Source organism: Lemur catta, chromosome 3 (assembly GCF_020740605.2).
Source record: "Lemur catta isolate mLemCat1 chromosome 3, mLemCat1.pri, whole genome shotgun sequence".
Taxonomy (NCBI): Eukaryota; Metazoa; Chordata; class Mammalia; order Primates; family Lemuridae; genus Lemur; species Lemur catta.
In genome coordinates, this window is record NC_059130.1 from 46,994,548 (window position 1) to 47,013,364 (window position 18,817).

An 18,817-nucleotide genomic window follows, 5' to 3' on the forward strand; every position below is an offset into this window, starting at 1 on the left:
CTGTATAACAACGCTTTACCATACTGATATAGTTTTATATTTATGATTTTATTTTAATATAGTTTTCCCCTCTTCAATCTATATTCTTATTGTTAGTTTATGAAAGCACTGAGATCTCTGGACTAAGAATGCCAAAATAAAACAGAAGGAATCTGTTATGATGTAGTTTATTATTATACATAGTTGGCTATACCTGAGTCAACTCACATTTAAAATCCAGTTAAGTCTAAAAAGCATAGAGCAATCCTCAAAATATACTCAATCTAATTATAAAAATTACCATTTACTGGATTAGTCAATTAGCTAACTTAGTATGTTGGTGGAATTATATATACATAAGTATTTTATGTGTGTATGCATGTGTATTTGTGTGTTTATATGACTGAACCTACCTTTACTCCTTGAATTAGGCCATTCATCAGAAATGTATGTTTAGGGAAGGTTTCGTGTAATACCTAAAGAATAAAAACCAAAATAGAAATCACATGCTACATTTTAGTCTTAGTAAAATTTCTACATTGACATTTTCAAACATCCCTTTATAATACAATCTAATTTTATTTCATTTAAATTTTCAGACTTGTATTACAGTATACATGCATATGAGTAAATATTAATAAGCAAAGATTTGTATGGCATTTATTATGTTATGGGGCAATAAATTGGGCACTTTACATATATTATCTTATTTAATTCCTTATAACAATTGTATTACAAAATTGATACACAGAGGTGAAATGTCTTGTCCAAGAACACACAGTCAGTAAGTGGCAAAGCTGAATCTGAACCCAGGAGGTCAGGCTTGAAAGCCTATGCTTTTAATCACTATGCTATGCTTCTTCCCACATATAACTCTCTTTCAGATGGGTATAGCATCTACAATGGGAGGTTGGGAGAATTAACAGAGAATTTTCAGTTGCCATAAAGTGGATCTAGAAAAATAAGAAAAAAAATCCCAATCTATGAAAATGTGTAACAAGTTATTCTATCATTTCCATGGCCTGTTCTCAAATCACATGGCATCAATTTGTTCAGTGGGCAACAAGCGAACCAGTGGGAACCCACTGAGTGAAATGGCAGTTGGAGGCAATGGCAACTAGAAAAATAAAAAATAGCAGCTACTTTACAGCCCATGTGTCAGGAGCTTTTTATATACTCCAGCATTATGAATTAGGTAATACTGCCACTTTACAGATGAGACAATTGAGTTCTTGCTTGATTTAGAAGCCAGTGCTTCTTCCATTTTACAATGCTGTCTTAGTAAAAACAAGACAATGTCAATGTAGGGAACAAGAGGAAAGACTGGGAAGTCTTCTCTATAGGAAGAAACACTACGGTAACTGTACTTTGTGACATCTTGTAAGAACCACCTTTAGAAGGATTAGAATGGCCCCCTTTTCTTCAGTTACTCTTCTGTCAATAACTAGAAATTTAACAAAAATTTACTTACTGTATGTAAAAACAAAGAAAATTAGACATGAAATGTTAGCAAACAAAATCATTAACATGTGAAAAATCACATTTATGATATTCATATATTTTGTCTGCATCAGTGGTTCTCAAATGACAGCAATTTGCTCCCCCCGCATCAGGGAATATATGGCAATGGCTAGAGATATTTTTGATTATCACAACTTGCAGAGGGAGAGAAGGGAAGATACTGCTGACATCTAGTACGCAGAGGTCAAGAATGCCACTAAACATCCTGCAACATACTATTATAGGTCAGCCACCCACAACAAATAATGATCTGGCCCAAAATGTCAATAGTGTTGAGGCTGAGAAAACCTGTTATTATTTATAATAAAGAACAACAAATCTAGAGAAGGGGTCTGCAAATTTTTTCTGTAGAGGGTCAGACAGTAAGTATTTTCAGCTTTTTCCACCTTAGCAGGCCATACAGTTTCTATCTCAAATATTTAACTTTGCCCTTATAGAACAAAAGCAGTCATAGACGACATGTAAATGAAGGGGTATGGCTGTGTTCCAGTGAAATTTTATTTACAAAAAGAATATGTGAGAAGGATTTGGTCCTTTGGCCATACTTTCCCAGTCCTTGTACTAAAGGAAAAGATTTAAACTCCTTAAACTGGTATCCCAAAACCTTTTACAATCAAATCTACTTGTCTTTCAATAATCACAAAGGGACTAAGGCAAGCCAAATCTTTCTAGGTATAAAAGAACAGGTTTGGTGTTAAAAAGAATGAAGAACATAATGCATGAAGCTTTATAATATGCTAGAGCTTATCAATAATGATTCACTTTGCCAATTATCTTCCATTCCAATCAATGTTTTAGAAATATTCCTATGCTTTCCAACATTCATATTTTTATATATGACATCCTGTCCATTTTGATTGTTCCCTTATCTTATCTAGCCAACCCCCAAACCTTCCAAATTGTTCCCCTGCCACCAAACTTTCCTCTCTAAAGCAATCAATTCTCCTTTAGGGCCATATAACTTCTAACAAAATTTTAAAAAAGAGACAAACATAACAAGTAATTCAAATGTTATAAAGATTTTTTCATCTGTCTGCATCCTTCAGCACTGATCTTTAGAATTAAATAAGAAAGAATGTAACATTTTCTAAGAAATTTTAATGGACCTTAAAAAGTTTAAGAACTTTAAATGCTTTGGGGACTGTTTCTGTAGCAAAGATACAAAACCATTTAGGTAGAAGAGATGCTAGAGGATTGAGTATTCCATAACATGGACTGCGTACCTATCAGCTTTAACCATCAAACACTGGCCTGATATTTTCTGAACGATAGGGCTGTCAAAGAGTAAAGCCATTCCTTAGGATTATAGATCCTTATACCTACTGTCATTAATTGTCTTTAGCTTGTTATTTAAGCAATGGATGATCACTGGTTTAACATCTACTCTGATCAACCATATATTCATAACCTCTCAAAAGTGTTAGACTTCAGTCCTTAAGAAAATATTTGTCAGTTCTTCTTTGTAGTTAACTTAAATCTCCTTGTTGGTGAAGGCTTCACTATCTTCCCCTGGGAAGGTCTTCCACATAGAACAAAGCCTTTGCTCTTTGACCGTGTTCTATGAGAGCTTAAAATTGAAAGATAACTGCAACTGTATGAAGTTAAAAAAAAAATTCTTAAAAATATCACATTTGTCTTAAAAATTAAGAAATGAAGGCTATCATAAATCTAAAACCATTCATTATAATTGATGTCTAAAATTGATTATTAAATGAATTAATTTAAACAATACCTTTGAAATTTGAAATGCTTAAACAAAGTATAATACAATTTTTGAGAGGTATGTATGGGAAGAGAGAGATATTGACTTAAAATATAAATAAGTTGAATTATATCTTTATCCTTATTTTCCCTTTTTAAATGAATGTTAAAAGCTATAACTCTTAAGGCACCATTTATAATCAGTTTCAAAACACATAAGACAGAAATGAAATGTTTAAAGGTTAACAAACTTTGAGAGCAAAGCTCTATCACTTGGTGCCTTCTTTTAGCCTGAAATCCGCCTCTCCACACACTCCAACACTGAGGGAGGGGTAAAGAGTGTGGGTCTAAGACAAAGAAGACTGACAACAAAAGCAACAACAAGAAACAAAATTTGCAGGCAAAAGCCTCAAAATGAGCAAAACCTTAAAAACCCCATATTGAATTACCATCTTGTTCTTCGTGATGTATACTAAATATATAACAGAATCAATTCTAAAAAATATATATACCTAGGCCTCACCCTTGAGATTCCGATTTTAGCAAGACATGCTCTAAGGCCCAGGTATTTTGAAAAACTCCCAGCCCTCATTGATATTCACTTCTGATTAAAAATCATTGAATTAATAGATAACACATTCTAATTGCTTAAAAACGTTCATCTCTAGTTGGCTAACCTGTCCTCACAAAGGTAAAAGCTAGCCTGAAGTCAGAAACTCTTATCTTACCTTGAAGGGTGGGTAGGATTATGGGAGAATCTTCATGTTCCACTTAACATATATTGCTTAATATTTTACAACAGGCATATACTGTCTCTAATCATACAAAAGCAATATATATTATATACAGAGAAAGGCACGTATATATACAGATTTACACATGTGCTCACACGCACAATTTTCCTTAGTGATGCTTGAAAGATTCTTGCTGTTCCAATGCCCAAAGTCCAAAGTACCTGAAAGTACCTAAAGCATAACAAATCTCAGCAAATAGATGCAATCTAATCTCTACAACCCAATCCTTGTTCTCCCACCCTCACAGTTCTCCCCATAATACAAATTAAAAGAAAAATGTAGAACACAAAAACTGCATTTAAAAACATGTACACAGGGCCAGGTGTGGTGGCTCATGCCTGTAATCCTAGCACTCTGGGAGGCAGAGGCAGGAGGATCACTTGAGGTCAGGAGTTTGAGATCAGCCTGAGCAAGAGTGAGACTCCATCTCTACCAAAAATAGAAAAAATTAGCCAGGAGTGGTGGTGCATGCCTGTAGTTCCAGCTACTCAGGAGGCTGAGGCAGGAGGATTGCTTGAGCCAGGAGCTGGAGGTTGCAGTGAGCTATGAAGATGCCACTGCACCCTAGGAGGGGCAACACAGTGAGACTCTGTCTCCAAAAAAGGGGGGAAAAAAAGAGTATACATAGAGAAAATAAAGAAATAAAGTTCTGAGCTTAAAATTCATTAATATTTAGCTGGGTGCAGTGCTGCATGCCTGTAGTTCTAGCTACTCCAAAGCCTGAGGCAGGAGGATTGCTTGAGGCCAGGAGTTGGAGACTAGCCTGGACAACACAGCAAGACTCTGTCTCTTTTAAAAAATCATTAATCGGCCGAGCGCAGTGGCTCACGCCTGTAATCCTAGCACTCTGGGAGGCCGAGGCGGGTGGATCGCTCGAGGTCAGGAGGTCAGGAGTTCAAGACCAGCCTGAGGGAGACCCCGTCTCTACTAAAAATAGAAAGAAATTATCTGGACAACTAAAAATATATATAGAAAAAAAAAATTAGCTGGGCATGGTGGCGCATGCCTGTAGTCCCAGCTACTGCTGAGGCAGTAGGATCGCTTAAGCCCAGGAGTTTGAGGTTGCTGTGAGCTAGGCTGACGCCACGGCACTCACTCTAGCCCGGGCAACAGAGCGAGACTGTCTCAAAAAAAAAAAAAAAAATCATTAATATTTAAACTTTTTTCTGAGAAGGTGCTTGATTTAAAAAATATAATTCTTTACCTTTTTATTGATTATGAGTAATATTACAGACAATTCTCCCTAGTAACAATAACATCATTTTGCCATTTTAAAATTCATGTATAAAGATCAAACATGGAATTAAAAGTAACTGTTATAACAATCACAGAAAAACAAAGTCTTGCAATAAACATAACTGGGAAAGATATCATAGCAGTTATTCTAAGATATGTAGTCATGCTGGCCAAAACAAAAATAAAAACCTCCAAAAACTTTATTAAGTACCCACAAATTAGCACCTTTCATTTTCCTAACCAGAATTCAGTACAGATGGTCCCCGACTTACTATGATTTGACTTACAATTTTTGACTTTACAGTGGTGTGAAAGCTATTCACACCATACTTCAGATTTTGAATTTTGATCTTTTCCTGGGCTACTGATATGTACAATACTCTTTTTTAAATTTCAGAATATTATGGGGGTACAAACACTTTGGTTATATATATTGCTTTTGCACCACCTGAGTCAGAGCTACAAGCTACAGAAAGTGTGCACCACACCCGTTAGGTGTGAATTTACCCACACCCTCCTCTCCCCTTCCACCTGACACCCAATGAATGTTACTTCCATAAGTGCACATAAGTGTTGATCAGTTAGTGACAGTTTAATGGTGAGTACACATGGTGCTTGTTTTTCCACTCTTGTGATACTTCACTTTGAAGAATGGGTTCCAGCTCCATCCAGGATAATATAAGAGGTATTAGTTCACCATTGTTTTTTGTGTCTGAGTAGTACTCCATGATATACATATACCACATTTTATTAATCTGCTCATGTATTGATGGGCACTCGGAAAAAAAGACACTCTACAGTAAACACAATACTTTCTTGTTATGCTACGCAGCGAGTAGCAGCTCCCAGTCATCCACGGGACCACGAAGGTAAACAACTGATATTCTACAGTGTGCTGTGTTGTCGGATGATTCTGCCCAATGGTAGGCCAATGTAAGCCTTCTGAGCACACTTAAGGCAGACTAGGCTAAGATATGATGTTTGGTAGTTGAGTGTATTAATGCATTTTCAATTTAAACATACTTTCAACTTACGATGGGTTCTGGACTTAACCCCATCATAAGTCAAGGAACGCCTGTATATTAAAAGTGAAAAAAAGAAAAATTAAAAATACTGTCCATTTTTTAATTAAAAATAATTAAGGATACACTAAGTACAAAGTCTGTTTTCTATGTCTACAAAAAATGAATAAAGACTTTCTGCCTAAATAAGGAGATTCCTTCTTTGTTCTTAAAGAAGATAGTCTCCCTTTGTTCAAGTAGGGGGAAAAAAAAAACTGCACCAAAGTTGCACAAAAAGTTGACATATCTTAAAAAAATGTAAACCAGGAGCAAATTTTTAAAATAGCTATATACACTTTAAATTATGATGACAAATTATGGAAACATCATGAAAAGCTTTTCTGACAGCTTCCTAACAGCTTACCCACATTTTAATCCCCTACTTAGCTAGTGGTTGGGCTACCCAACAACCTCAACTATCTAAAACATGGGTGTGAGCCACTCACTACTAGCATTCCCCAAAAGACTGAGCACCAGAATCAAGCAAGCCTAGGTTCAAATATCAATACTACAGTTTACTGTCACAGTACCAATCAAGTTTCTTAACTTTTCTAAGTCTCAATTTCCTCATCTGAATTATGAGGCTAATATCTCACAAGGTGGTTATGAGGATTAAATGATAATGTATTTAGAGTGCTTAGGACTGTGCCTGGGCCCATGATAATATAAAAACATATAGACTGTTTACTATTACAGAGCTCAAGTGCTTTAAATCACTGGAGTGACGATCCACCAGACAGATTTATGTGTTAAACTGGTAATAGATCCTACACAAGCACATTGGAGCATTAAGAAAGCTAATATAAAGTCATGAGACCACAAGTCATTACAGCACCTCAGTAGTCCTTGACAACAGATTATTACAATATAATGAAGTTACGAATATCATAATGAACTTGCATCATTGGAGGAAGTTCCAAATCACTGTACTTGGATTATAAAGACAGGAAATATATAAATTAATTTTTTAAAGATTTTCATCAGAAATTAGTAAGCTAAAAAAATCTGCTATTTTAAAAGTCCACATTTCAATTATTTTGAAAATCCATTTATGTAAAACTGATAATCCATTATAGATAAATGAGTTATACTTAAAAAGAAAAGGATTTCAACAGAAACATTCAAATTGGCATTCTTACAATTGTAATATATGTCAGTTATTCAGGGAGCTATTCCTAACTGGCAATGCATGCTTTATTATAAAAAGAATTGCATTTATCTTAAGATTTTCTTTTCTTCTGAATTTTGTTATAGCAGTGCTTATGCTTATCCCCTGTATATTCAAAATAATTGTTAAACATCAATATTTTATGTATACATAGTTATGACTATGCAGCTGTAAATAAGTATGCCAAGAAATATGGATTGTAAATGTTCTTAAACTAGTTCACCCTACTTATGTGATCATCCAATTTTTCTATAAATAGCCTTTTTGTAAAAAGCTTTTTTGTATAACAATGAACAATCTCATGAAAATGTAAGATAGTATATCATTTTAAAATTCTATCCTTCTAGGATTTGGTAAGCTATACATTTGTCCTAATTATTCCTTTCAAGATAGTAAGATTTTTACCATAGATACTCCTTCCCTCATTCCATTCCCTTTATCTGTAACAACAGGAGAAAACCAACTATCACCTGAGTTGAGCAGTCTGGCGGGAAGGTCTTTTCTGACATTCTAAATCTGGGGAAATTTGGGTAAAATCAGCTTAGGCCTATGAAAGAATAACTCTTCTAGATGGTTACCTCTCAATCCTCAGCCAAAATGAAAAGAACTTTGTATTTAGAAAATGCAACTGCATAAATGAATCTCAAGATAATTATGCTGAGTCATGCAGGTCACAAAGATCATCTGTCCTAAACCTGTCAGTAGAATTCCTTCCACCCTATCCAAACAGAGTGGTGATGAGCCTGTGCCTGAATATGTCCAATTACACACCCTCCAGCCCTCCAAAAAAGTAAAAGAGAAGGCTGGAAAAGACAACTCAAGCAATAAAATACAGGAGTACTGAAGGGCTGAAAATTTTGGTGGGAGAATTAACCATGGAAAGGAAAAGGGACCATTTTTTCCTTCAAAACTAAAGAAAAAGAGATCTTAGAGTCAGTGATAAATAAGTTAAAAGATTACTTACCACCAAGGTGGGTGCTGTCAACAATCCCCAAGCAAAAAACTCCAAAAAGATGACGATAACCGCATGATAAACACTAGGAGAACCTATTCCTTGAGGCTATAAAACAGATTTTTTAAAAAGTTAAGAGTACATTCTAGAATTAATAACAATAGCAACAGTCAATAAATATTTATTAAGAACATATATGTACTGGGCACCATGTCAAACATCTGCACAGACTGTCCCTGTTCTCAAGGTGACAGGGACAGACAAGAAAACAACTAAACTCATTTCTGTAAGCACAGTGTGCAATGGGAACATACCGTGTGTGGGGGGTGGGAGGGGCGGTGCTGGGAATATCGGACACCCAAGAGGAAGGTTGAAAGGATACAGCAGAGTTAGATAGGTGGGGGTAGAGGGTGGGAAGGACAGCTCAGCCTGCACAAAGGCTCAGAGGCTGAGAGCATGAGGCATTATGGGACTCATACATGTAGTTCAGTACAACTGGAGCACGGGCAGCACGTTGGGGCGCATTGAAAGATGAGCTACTCAACGACTAGCTAAGGAATCTATGTTCTGAAGGCAATGGGAGCCACTAAAGGATTTTAAGTAAAACTCACATGATTACATGAAAGTTTCAAGAAAGATTTTTCTGGCAAAGGTGCAGCAGTTAGGAGGCTACTGCACTAACTCAATATATAAATGAAGCAAGCAGCAAAAATTACAGATAATCAACATGGCTCACAAGCAGAACAGTCCCCAAAGTAGTATGTAAGTGGTTTGGGATTTCACGTACACAAGAGAAGAAAGTGCAAAATTAAGTTCATGTTTATACTGCTGCTAGACATGTCATAAGAATTGCTTCAGTTGTTAAGTTTCATATCTTAAAGGGCAATATGAAATTGATGGAAAAACAAATAACCTATAATATTAATTTAGTCTCCACTAAAAAAGTTTGTTAATGGAAAACAGATTTTCTAGACAAATGTCTAAACTGCTATTTGGTCTCATCAATCAACTTAAACATTTAAGATCAGGATTTGCATGCAAACAAATACAAATTACAATGTCATACCTAAGCTTTAAAGAATATTCAACAGCCTTATGCAGAAATATTAAGTGTTTGGATTTCTCTATATGCTGAAAACAATGCTGCATCATTGTTAATATTGTCGCAATACGTCATCATTTAAAATAATAGATGTCTCTCCCAACCTACAGAATTCAGGTACTTGAAAACCCCTGGGGTAGATCTTGAGATTGAAGGACCATTGCTGGAAATGAATTTGTATAAGATCTCATTCATTCAACACCTATAGAGTACCCACTATGTACCAAAGGTTCCAGGATTACAAAAACAATTAAGATGGACTTCCTGATGGGAAGGAGTTCACAGTCTAGAGAGGAAGAAACCTCATTATAACCACCTGCTTATGGGTACATGCAATAAGAGAGATGCACAGATTAGGAAGCAGGAGAAGAGTACTGAAAGAAAAGAAAGTGGTGTTGATAGTCACTTTGGAGAAAACCAGAAGGAAGCAGACAAGGGCCATAACCATTTAAAACTGCTGGAAAATAAGGAGAAGGAGGCAGAAGAGGTAGCCTCTATACTTTGTTAAGGAAATTTTCATCTTTTCTCTGGAGACATAGGAAACCACTGAAGGGTTTCAAGCAACAGACCGATTTTCAATACATCACTGGTGATTTCCTAAAGGATAGAACTGAGGAGCAAAGTGCATGCAAAAGGAGGCTATTTGAATCAGCTCAAACGAGAGGAGGAGGACATGAAATAGTGGAGTGGTACGGACTCTGGAGGAGAGAGAATGGACATAAGTATTCAGAATTTGAAGATGGCAGAACTTGATAAATAGTGGGAGGGAGAATCAAGAATGACTTCCAGATTTTTAGCTTGATTGTCTAGTAGCAGAAGGTGGTGACTTCCCAATACTTTTTCTCCCACAAGGCTCAGATTTACTTCAGGTCCTATCTATGAGATTGTCCTCTTCACTTATAACATTTCCATTGTCTGTGAGCCCTGATTAAAACAATTAGTCAGCAGCAAATATGGTGTTTGAAAGTACCAGAGTGGATGAAATTTTCAGGAGAGGATAAAGTGTAAAAAAGCAGTGGGCTAAGACAGAACTCCAAAGAATGCCAACATTTTAGTGGTAGGCAGAAGAAAAGGAACCCATGAGGAAGATAAAGAAAGAACAATGAGAAAAATATCAGGAAAATCAAGAGAACACAGTGTCACAGATGATAAAAGAGTAGCTTTAGGAAGGAAGTGGTGATGACCAGGAAGTACCAAATGAAGCAAGGATAGTAAGATAAGATCAAAAAATGGCCGTAGAATTTGGTAAGCTCCAAACGTGTTTTGTTTACTGCCACATATACCCAGCACCAAGTAGAAGGCTTGGTAGAACTTCTCAGGGCCTTTAACATGCTAATTTGTATTACAAATCTCCAAGAAAATACAGTGTGCACTGTTCTTCAATCTTGAACGTGGAATCCCTTTACACAACAGATAATATCTCATGGACACTTGAGTTCTGTGGAAAAAAGCTTGGGAAATGCTGATAAAAAGGTGGTAATTATATTAAAAACATGTAATATACACACAGAACAAAAACAACAGTAGAAAATAATGTGTTAAAAGTGGCTCTGTGTTTAAGTGAAGCACACTTAGTCAAGAGGAATGTCAGAGAAGGCTTCCCAGGAGAAAGGCAGTATCATCTAGGCTAACACCTCAAAGTCCAGTGGGAAAGATGTCAGGATCGTCAGGTGTGTATGGGATAGGGTGGGAGGTGAGGGGAGCATATTATGACCAAGAGTATTTGAGGTAAAGAGAACATGATATGTGAAGGCCAGAAAACAGGAGACATTATAGCTTACTTCAGTATCTGATAACTAAGGAGGAAAGCAGCAATAGTTGAGATTGAGAGGTTAGGAGAGGTGAAGTTGGAGAGCTAACTCGAAAAAGGTCTTTTAAGTCACATGAAGGCCTTTAACCTAAGGCAGCAGGAAAACACTGAAATGTCTTAAGCCAAAGAGTAAATCCCATCACAGGACTGCCTTTCTAGAATAACAACTTTCACTGTCATGTGGCAAAAAGGTGGGAAGGGAATCAGAAAAAACAGAAGGCAGGTTGTTGCAGAAACGGAGGTTAGAAGTAACAGTAACCTGAATAAGATGCTGGCAAGTAGGAATGGAGTAAAGCAAATGGATATGGAAAACATTTAGGAGGTAGAATCAGTAGGACTCAGTGGTTGACCAGATGTAGCAGAGGGGAAGGGACGATCAGCAATGAAGAAATAAGATTTCAGTTTCTGGCATGGTTGACTAGACAGTGAGGAACGGAGAAAGCATAAAAGATTAACTCAGTTTTAGTCATACCAGTTTGAGAAAAACATATACAACATTAGCTGAATTTAAAAGGCAAACAAATTGAGGAAGATTATGCAAGAAATAACAAAAGGTTACTATCTTAGCCAGGCTAGGCATTCATAAAAAGTCATACAAAAATACTAAGACATGCTAAAAAATATAAAGGACACACATTAATAATTTTTAAAATATTTAATAACATCCTATCCTATAGAAATAATCAAACATTCAGAAAGAGCTCTCCCACAAAGATATTCATGGCAGCATCAATTACAGTAGGAAAAATGGAAAACTAAGTGTTCAACTTTTTGTTACATATCCCATAATCAAATCACAGTATGTAAATCAGAATAATATGCAGCCCCAAATTATTTATAGATGATTTATAACATGTAAAAATGCTTATGGCAATGTTAAATTTTAAAAAGTCAAAGTAGGAAATAAAATTATATAGGGAGGGTAATTTCAACTATAAAAAACAACAAAAAATCTGTTTACTATAATGTTCTGAATTTTCTAAATCTTTTCTAATAAGCATGCTTTTACTTTTAGAGAAAAATGTGTTGTTTATTTAAGAGAAAAACTAGGTAAAACTAGAATGGAAAAAGATAGGTAGGCTGCATATACTTGTCCCTCCTGAATCATTCTATCAAATTTCCCAGAATTGGTAGGAAACCATATATTACTTATTAAAAAAAAAAGCAGGGAGGGAGGATATTTGCTTGTTCTGAAGTATTAGTTATTTTGAGAGCTGTATTTTATCCATAGTCATCTCTTCTATTTTAAAGAATTCAGAAGCAATACAACAGCTCTATAAAATGAACACATTTAAAAAATATTTTACTGATTTGGAATTAAGAAAACTTCTAGGTAGGACTTTGACACAAGCACCAGTAATTACAATTACTGGTGACTGCAATGGAATACCCACCCATAAGCAAAATTTCAGGACAATTTGGGAATATGTGGTCATGGACTAGGCAGAAAAACCAGAGGGGAGAGGTAACGGATAAGAAGACATGAAAATATTTGACCAGTTAGTAGTTTACAGTGTCTAGAGTAGAGAGCCAGATCATAAAGAGATCTTATCAACAAATGACATTTGAGGATGGCTCAAGAAAACTGCAAGGGGTACAAAGTGAAAAATTCTCAAGGAGACAAATCTGAACCTAAACTAACACATACCCAACCACTAATGCCAAGATATGCCACCAAAAACTATAATAATTACTATACCAAAAGTCCATTCAGCTGAGTAATTTCTCTCTTATGGAGGCATGAGAGATGGTTCCATGGTTGTCATCTCTAACTTTAACCTGAGAAATCAGGGGCAATTTCCTTTATCTCCCAATTCCACCCCTCAATCTAATCCCCAAAATTTCTAAATCATACTTTCCATTGGTAACAGACCATAGTTTTATCACCTAGGCTTTTGGCTGGGCCTCTAAAAATCTACTTATTTATTGTTTTATTCTGTTACATTGAACAATTTTTATAAAATTTAGCTTTGTAAGGTACTTATTTTATCTGGCCTAAACTTACCTTTTCCAACCTTATGCTCCTTGAGGCAGCCCTGTGCTTTATTCCTCTATGATCTGGATCATCTGGCACATGCATAGCACAAAGGTGCTTAACAGATGTTTGTAGAACTGAAATGAATTATTCTACAAGTCTCTTCTACCTATTACCATAGTATTCAGTATAGTTACTATATTTAAGCACAGTACGTTAATTAAACCTGCAACTTCCTTATTAATTCCCTCCTCTATACTTTGATATCCCACTGTTCACTACAGTATTTATCACATGGATTGATCATACAGACACTACATTAAAATAATAAAAGAATATTACTGAAAATTTATGATGGTTTTCATTCATAATCTAACTCTTTCTAACAACCTTTCAAGATAAATACTATTATCTCCATTTTACAGTCCAATACAGCAAATAAAATATGAGGCAAAGCCCAATCCAAGCAACTCCAGAGACCAAATCTTAACTATTGCACACACTGCCACAGACTATCACTCTCTTAAGTACAGGGATCAAGTCTTCTCCATTGCAGCATCCTAATCCATAGCACAATGCCTGCTATATAAGGGGTATCAGCGAACCAGGAGCTTATGTGGATTGTTGGCTAGGAGACAGAAGTTGTTCCAAGAGTAACTGAGCATTATAATTCTATTTATTAATTAGTATGCTATCTTGTGAGGAAACAATGAGAATAAACCAAACAGAGTCATTCTGTAAAACAACTGGCTTAGACTCTTCATTTAAAAAAAAAAACAAAAACCCAGAAAAAAAGCTATTCTAGACTAAAAAGAGGCTGAAGAAAGATGGCAACTAAGCATAATGATTAAACTCTGCATTGACTCTTTTTTTTGCGCCCTTCCTTGCTCTTTTCCTGCTGCGACAATGGGTTGTCATCATCTGTGGCTTATGTATCATGCTCTGTAAACCCATATCTTGCTCTTGCCCTATAATCCTATCTTTCTCACCTTAATAAATCTCATTTTTGTGCAAACACTAGGCAGACACTAGCTTGGAAACACTCAAGCTGTCTCTGTACCTCACTTCCATTTTCTGTCCAGAAATAGTGCCTACCCATGTTGGGGAATGGAGTTCTCTGAACCTATTTGGGTCCAAGGGCTGCCCAATTCTTTAATTGTACTTTTGTTCAATTAAACTGTTAAATTTAAAAAACATAAAAAATAAAAAAAAATAAACTCTGCACTGGAAAAAAAACCTACAAAGTGGATACTACTGGGGCGATTGGGGAAATGTGACTATACACATATTGCATATTAGTGTTGTATTAATCTTAAATTTTCTGATTGTGGTGATTGTATTGTGGTTATAAGGGAAAATACCCTTATTCTTAGATGACATATCTAAGTATTTTAGGGATAAAGTGTCATGATGTCTACAACTAATGTTCAGATGGTTCAGAGGAAAAAATGTGAGTGTATATATAGAGAGAGAAAGTAAAAGCAAATGTGGCAAAATGTTAACAACTGGTAAATCCTGAATCTATATGATGGGCAAATGAATATTCATTGTGCTATTCTTGCATCTTTTCTGTAGTTGTGAAAAGTCTCAAAAAGTTAGGAAAATAAAAAAAAATGACAACAAAATAAAGTATGAGGGAAAATAATTCTGAACTTAGAATTTAATATTCTGACAAGTTATCAATCAAAAATGAGAAATACATCTTCAGAAAAAATAATGCATTTCCTCTTAACAGTACACAGCTAAGCTGACTAAAATAATTTAATGTGAAAGTCTTACACAGAAAAAAAGATACTTAGTTGTAGGCATCAAAGAATTGGAGCTTTTCAGGGAGGGACAAAAAAAAGTTATTATAGAAAATACTGTAACTACAAAGCTGCTTTAATGAGATCCTGAAACATTATGGTATGGCTGGAGGAAATTAGGCTTTACTAATAGATTCTGGTATCGTGGTGTTTTTTCTTGTTTTCTCTGACTTTAATCAAAGAGGGCAGAGTTTACTACATTTGTAAAGCAAAAAGGAAACCAACCTTCAATTTTCTGAAAATATGAATCCCCATAACCATGTACTGACACCATTATGCTAATTAAGTCACACTGGCTTAATCTGCAGTGAGATTTAAAAATTATCTTACATGTTATGGATCCATTGTAAAGTGAGAGATATTCAGTCTCTGTGCATCATCACATAGTAAAGAGGTATTGGTTAAAATTGCTCCTAAACAGAATGAAAGATACTTCTTAAAAATACTCTTCACATGAGTTCACTGAGATTAAGTTTTATTCTTAAAGTGGGGGTGGGCGTTAGAGCTTAAGATTATACTGCTTTGTGGTAAATTTTGGAAAGATAAGCAACAAGACGATATAATCTATCTTCCTCCATTCTTAGCAGGAAAAGATGTGGCTGTCAAATCAAGTTAAGTCATCCAAATTACACTGTTTCAAATGACTACAAATTGAACTCACTAAAAAGACAAAATTAAATTAAAAATTTAAAAACCACCACTAATGCAAAAATCAAACTGTCACCAATGTCTGTCCTGAACTCAGGACTGCAATGACCTCTAATTACTCAATTTATATAGCCAAATGATAAATATATATTATCTACCATTCCTTATTTTTAAAAAAGGCTCCCTAAGGGAAAGTATTTCATATGATAGAATTCATAACTGTTTATACATTATTGACAAAGTCAACAACCCATTATGAAGAATAAGCTACTACACCTGGCCATCAAAGAGACAAAACCTATTTCAGGGATCTTGATGTACCCCAACTGAAATCGTCAACTGTTACTTTGAGACTTCTAATTCAAAATAGTGCTAAAAGACAATCTGAGCTTTAAATAAAAAATTTAAATCATATATACTTGTCAGAATGCTGCTTAGAAAAAGCTATTCTTTTTACTTAAACTTTAAACTTTTGGTAGCTGCAAAAGAATAGGTGAATTTCTGCAAATGGTATGATTATACTGGGAAGCAGGTCTTCCAATGTATCAGAATGAACTGGATACAGACAGTCATTCATCTGAGAAAATTGCTTACTAATTTATCCATAAACACAACCTAAAGCAAATGTTGATCCGTGGAGTAAGGACTTAAAGTCATTCATGGCGCTGCCTACAATATACCTGCAAAGACAGTATATACACCCTGATGTTTCTAGGCATTGGCTGCTTTTTGAAAAGCATCACAGGGTCCCCTCAGAGCTTATATGTTAGTCACTGAAAGTTATTTGACAGCTCTCCGGGTCCACAGAGGCCTTATACCCCTGAGAGCTATCCTGCCACTACTTCAGCCGTCCTTGTAGGTAAAGAGTTGTTGCCGACTCCTATTTACTCTAATTAAAATCAGAGATACCAACAACAACAAAAAAATCTGATGCTCTGCTTTTCTGGGCATACATATTTCACTTTGGAAATGATATATTAAGTCTTCTTTTTCCAGGTACATCCAACAAAGCAATCCACACATGCCTTGCTTTCTATCAAATTTTTAAAGTCATTTTACCAATTCACTGTGAAAGAACCATACATTTTCCACTTTGACAGAGATGCAGTCCCACAACTGTATTCACACAAAACAATAAAGATCATATTTTAAAAAAGCAAAATTTAAAAATCACAAGGCAAATTCAGTTTGAACAATGTAAATAACTCTTTAGCTCTTAGCCTCTAACTGGAATGCTTATAAACAATTTGGAAACAACACATGGTTACAATTTAACAGAACAAAACAAAATTTTAGTATTCTAAAATGTCAGAATGCATTTTTAATTCAGTGGTCTTAAGTAGTCTACACTGAGATACATCAAAATGTTAGTTACATACATTAAAACTTATAACTAAAAACTGTATATCTACAGTATGGATGCTTCAAAAGTGAATCCACCAATGTCATGGCTACTTTCATCAGTGAAATGGTATATAGCATATGATTAAATAAATATTTACTGAATATAACCTGTGGAACTTATTCTTTAGCTACTTATGCTGTTTTCAAACAGAACAACTGCTCTTAAACTTTTGAGAAGAATGGACCCTTTGGGGAATCTCCCAAGAAAAAAGTATAGTCAAAGAAAATTTTGCCAACAACTTCAGAGTGAACAGGCCCAGGTTAAGAACTCCTGATCTAGAATCACACACCTTAATGTAATTTACCTTAATTGCATACTACCTAAATAAGCAGCATATTAGCCTTATCCTGGCTTCAGAACCAAATGAAATACAAGTTCAAGGAAAAAAAAAATGTCAGTAACTTATGATTAACTTGGTTCAAGTAGAAAGGTTCAGTTCACTTCTTCAACTATTAAACACTATAAATCTGCTCTAATTTTTTTGACGAATCATGAACAACTCACTATTTTGTTTATAAATTTTAAAATTGTCTGAACAGGCCTACAAATATGTCATCTGCAGAAGGACAATGGGAAAGAATTTTATTAACATTGTTGAAAAGAAGAAAGAAAACAGAAGGGGATCAGATCAGTACCACTGACCAGGTATGTGAAATAGTGTTCAAAGCCTGTCATGTATGACCATAAGCTTCAGACACCTGACTGAATGAATCTACCCACTGGTGGAACTTTCTAAAATCTCTGAAACTGTAATGACAATAGCAATAGCTCCAAAACATTCTATGATACAATGAATTTTTTAAAAAAAATACACACAAGAACAGAATATCAAATGGCAATTTTTTCCCCTTTCTTAAAAAATGTTCATAATAGTCTGACCTAGTGTAAGCAGAAAGGCAGAAAAGCAAATGCCATTTTAAAATCATTCCTATGACTGTAACAGTTATACTTTTTTCATTTAAGGCTAGAATAGATTAAAATACAAATACTGCAAAAAACTCCCAACATTTATTGAAATATATCCCGTTTATGTATAAAAATAAAAATTATAATAAAAATTCATCTAGGAATGCGCTACCACAAAATAGAAGTGTTTTTATCACTTTAAAATTCACATACTAAATCCTGTAGTATTCAAAAATGCAAAACAAACCTCTTATTCTAAGAGTGTTCGGTGCTTAGAATGGAAAGTGAAACATCAAGTGTATAAAGATGAAAAATGATAATACCCCCATGCTCATCTGCTGTAAAGTAAATCAAACAAAACCCCAGAGAGGTAATAAGACTGAACTTTACAAGGAAAATGCAGGAGTGTTTATCGGTTTCATTCTTTTCTTTTGCAAAGAATAGTGATCTTAAAAATCACTTGGTCTTATAAATATATAATCCTCCACTGCCTCTATTTTGTAGATTTTTATGAAGAATTTAAAATATTGTTGACAAAGGCAACAGTGTTTTTCTCCCCACATAGTTCTTACCAACTCCATCAAAAGAACTATGACTATTCATAACTGATTTCATCAAAGCAATGTTTTAATTAATCAAGCTCAATAAAAAGGATCACAGGAATTTTGAAGTTTCTTTTTTCAACAAATTTCAAAGCTATGACATCTAATAAATTTGATCAAATAAAAATATACTCTGAAATCATTACATATGT

The 18,817-nt window shown here is 34.9% G+C and overlaps 1 protein-coding gene across 1 annotated transcript in view; it reads right to left on the reverse strand.

Annotated features, from left to right (window-relative positions):
• The window catches only part of MFSD14A (major facilitator superfamily domain containing 14A), a 41,548-nt gene that overhangs the window by 21,378 nt on the left and 1,353 nt on the right, over positions 1-18,817 (reverse strand). The window contains exons 2-3 of the mRNA XM_045547449.1: positions 8,425-8,520; positions 393-455 (exon numbers count right to left, since the gene is read on the reverse strand). Of these exons, the coding sequence (XP_045403405.1) occupies positions 393-455; positions 8,425-8,520 (159 nt within the window). The remainder of the gene's footprint in view (positions 1-392; positions 456-8,424; positions 8,521-18,817) is intronic.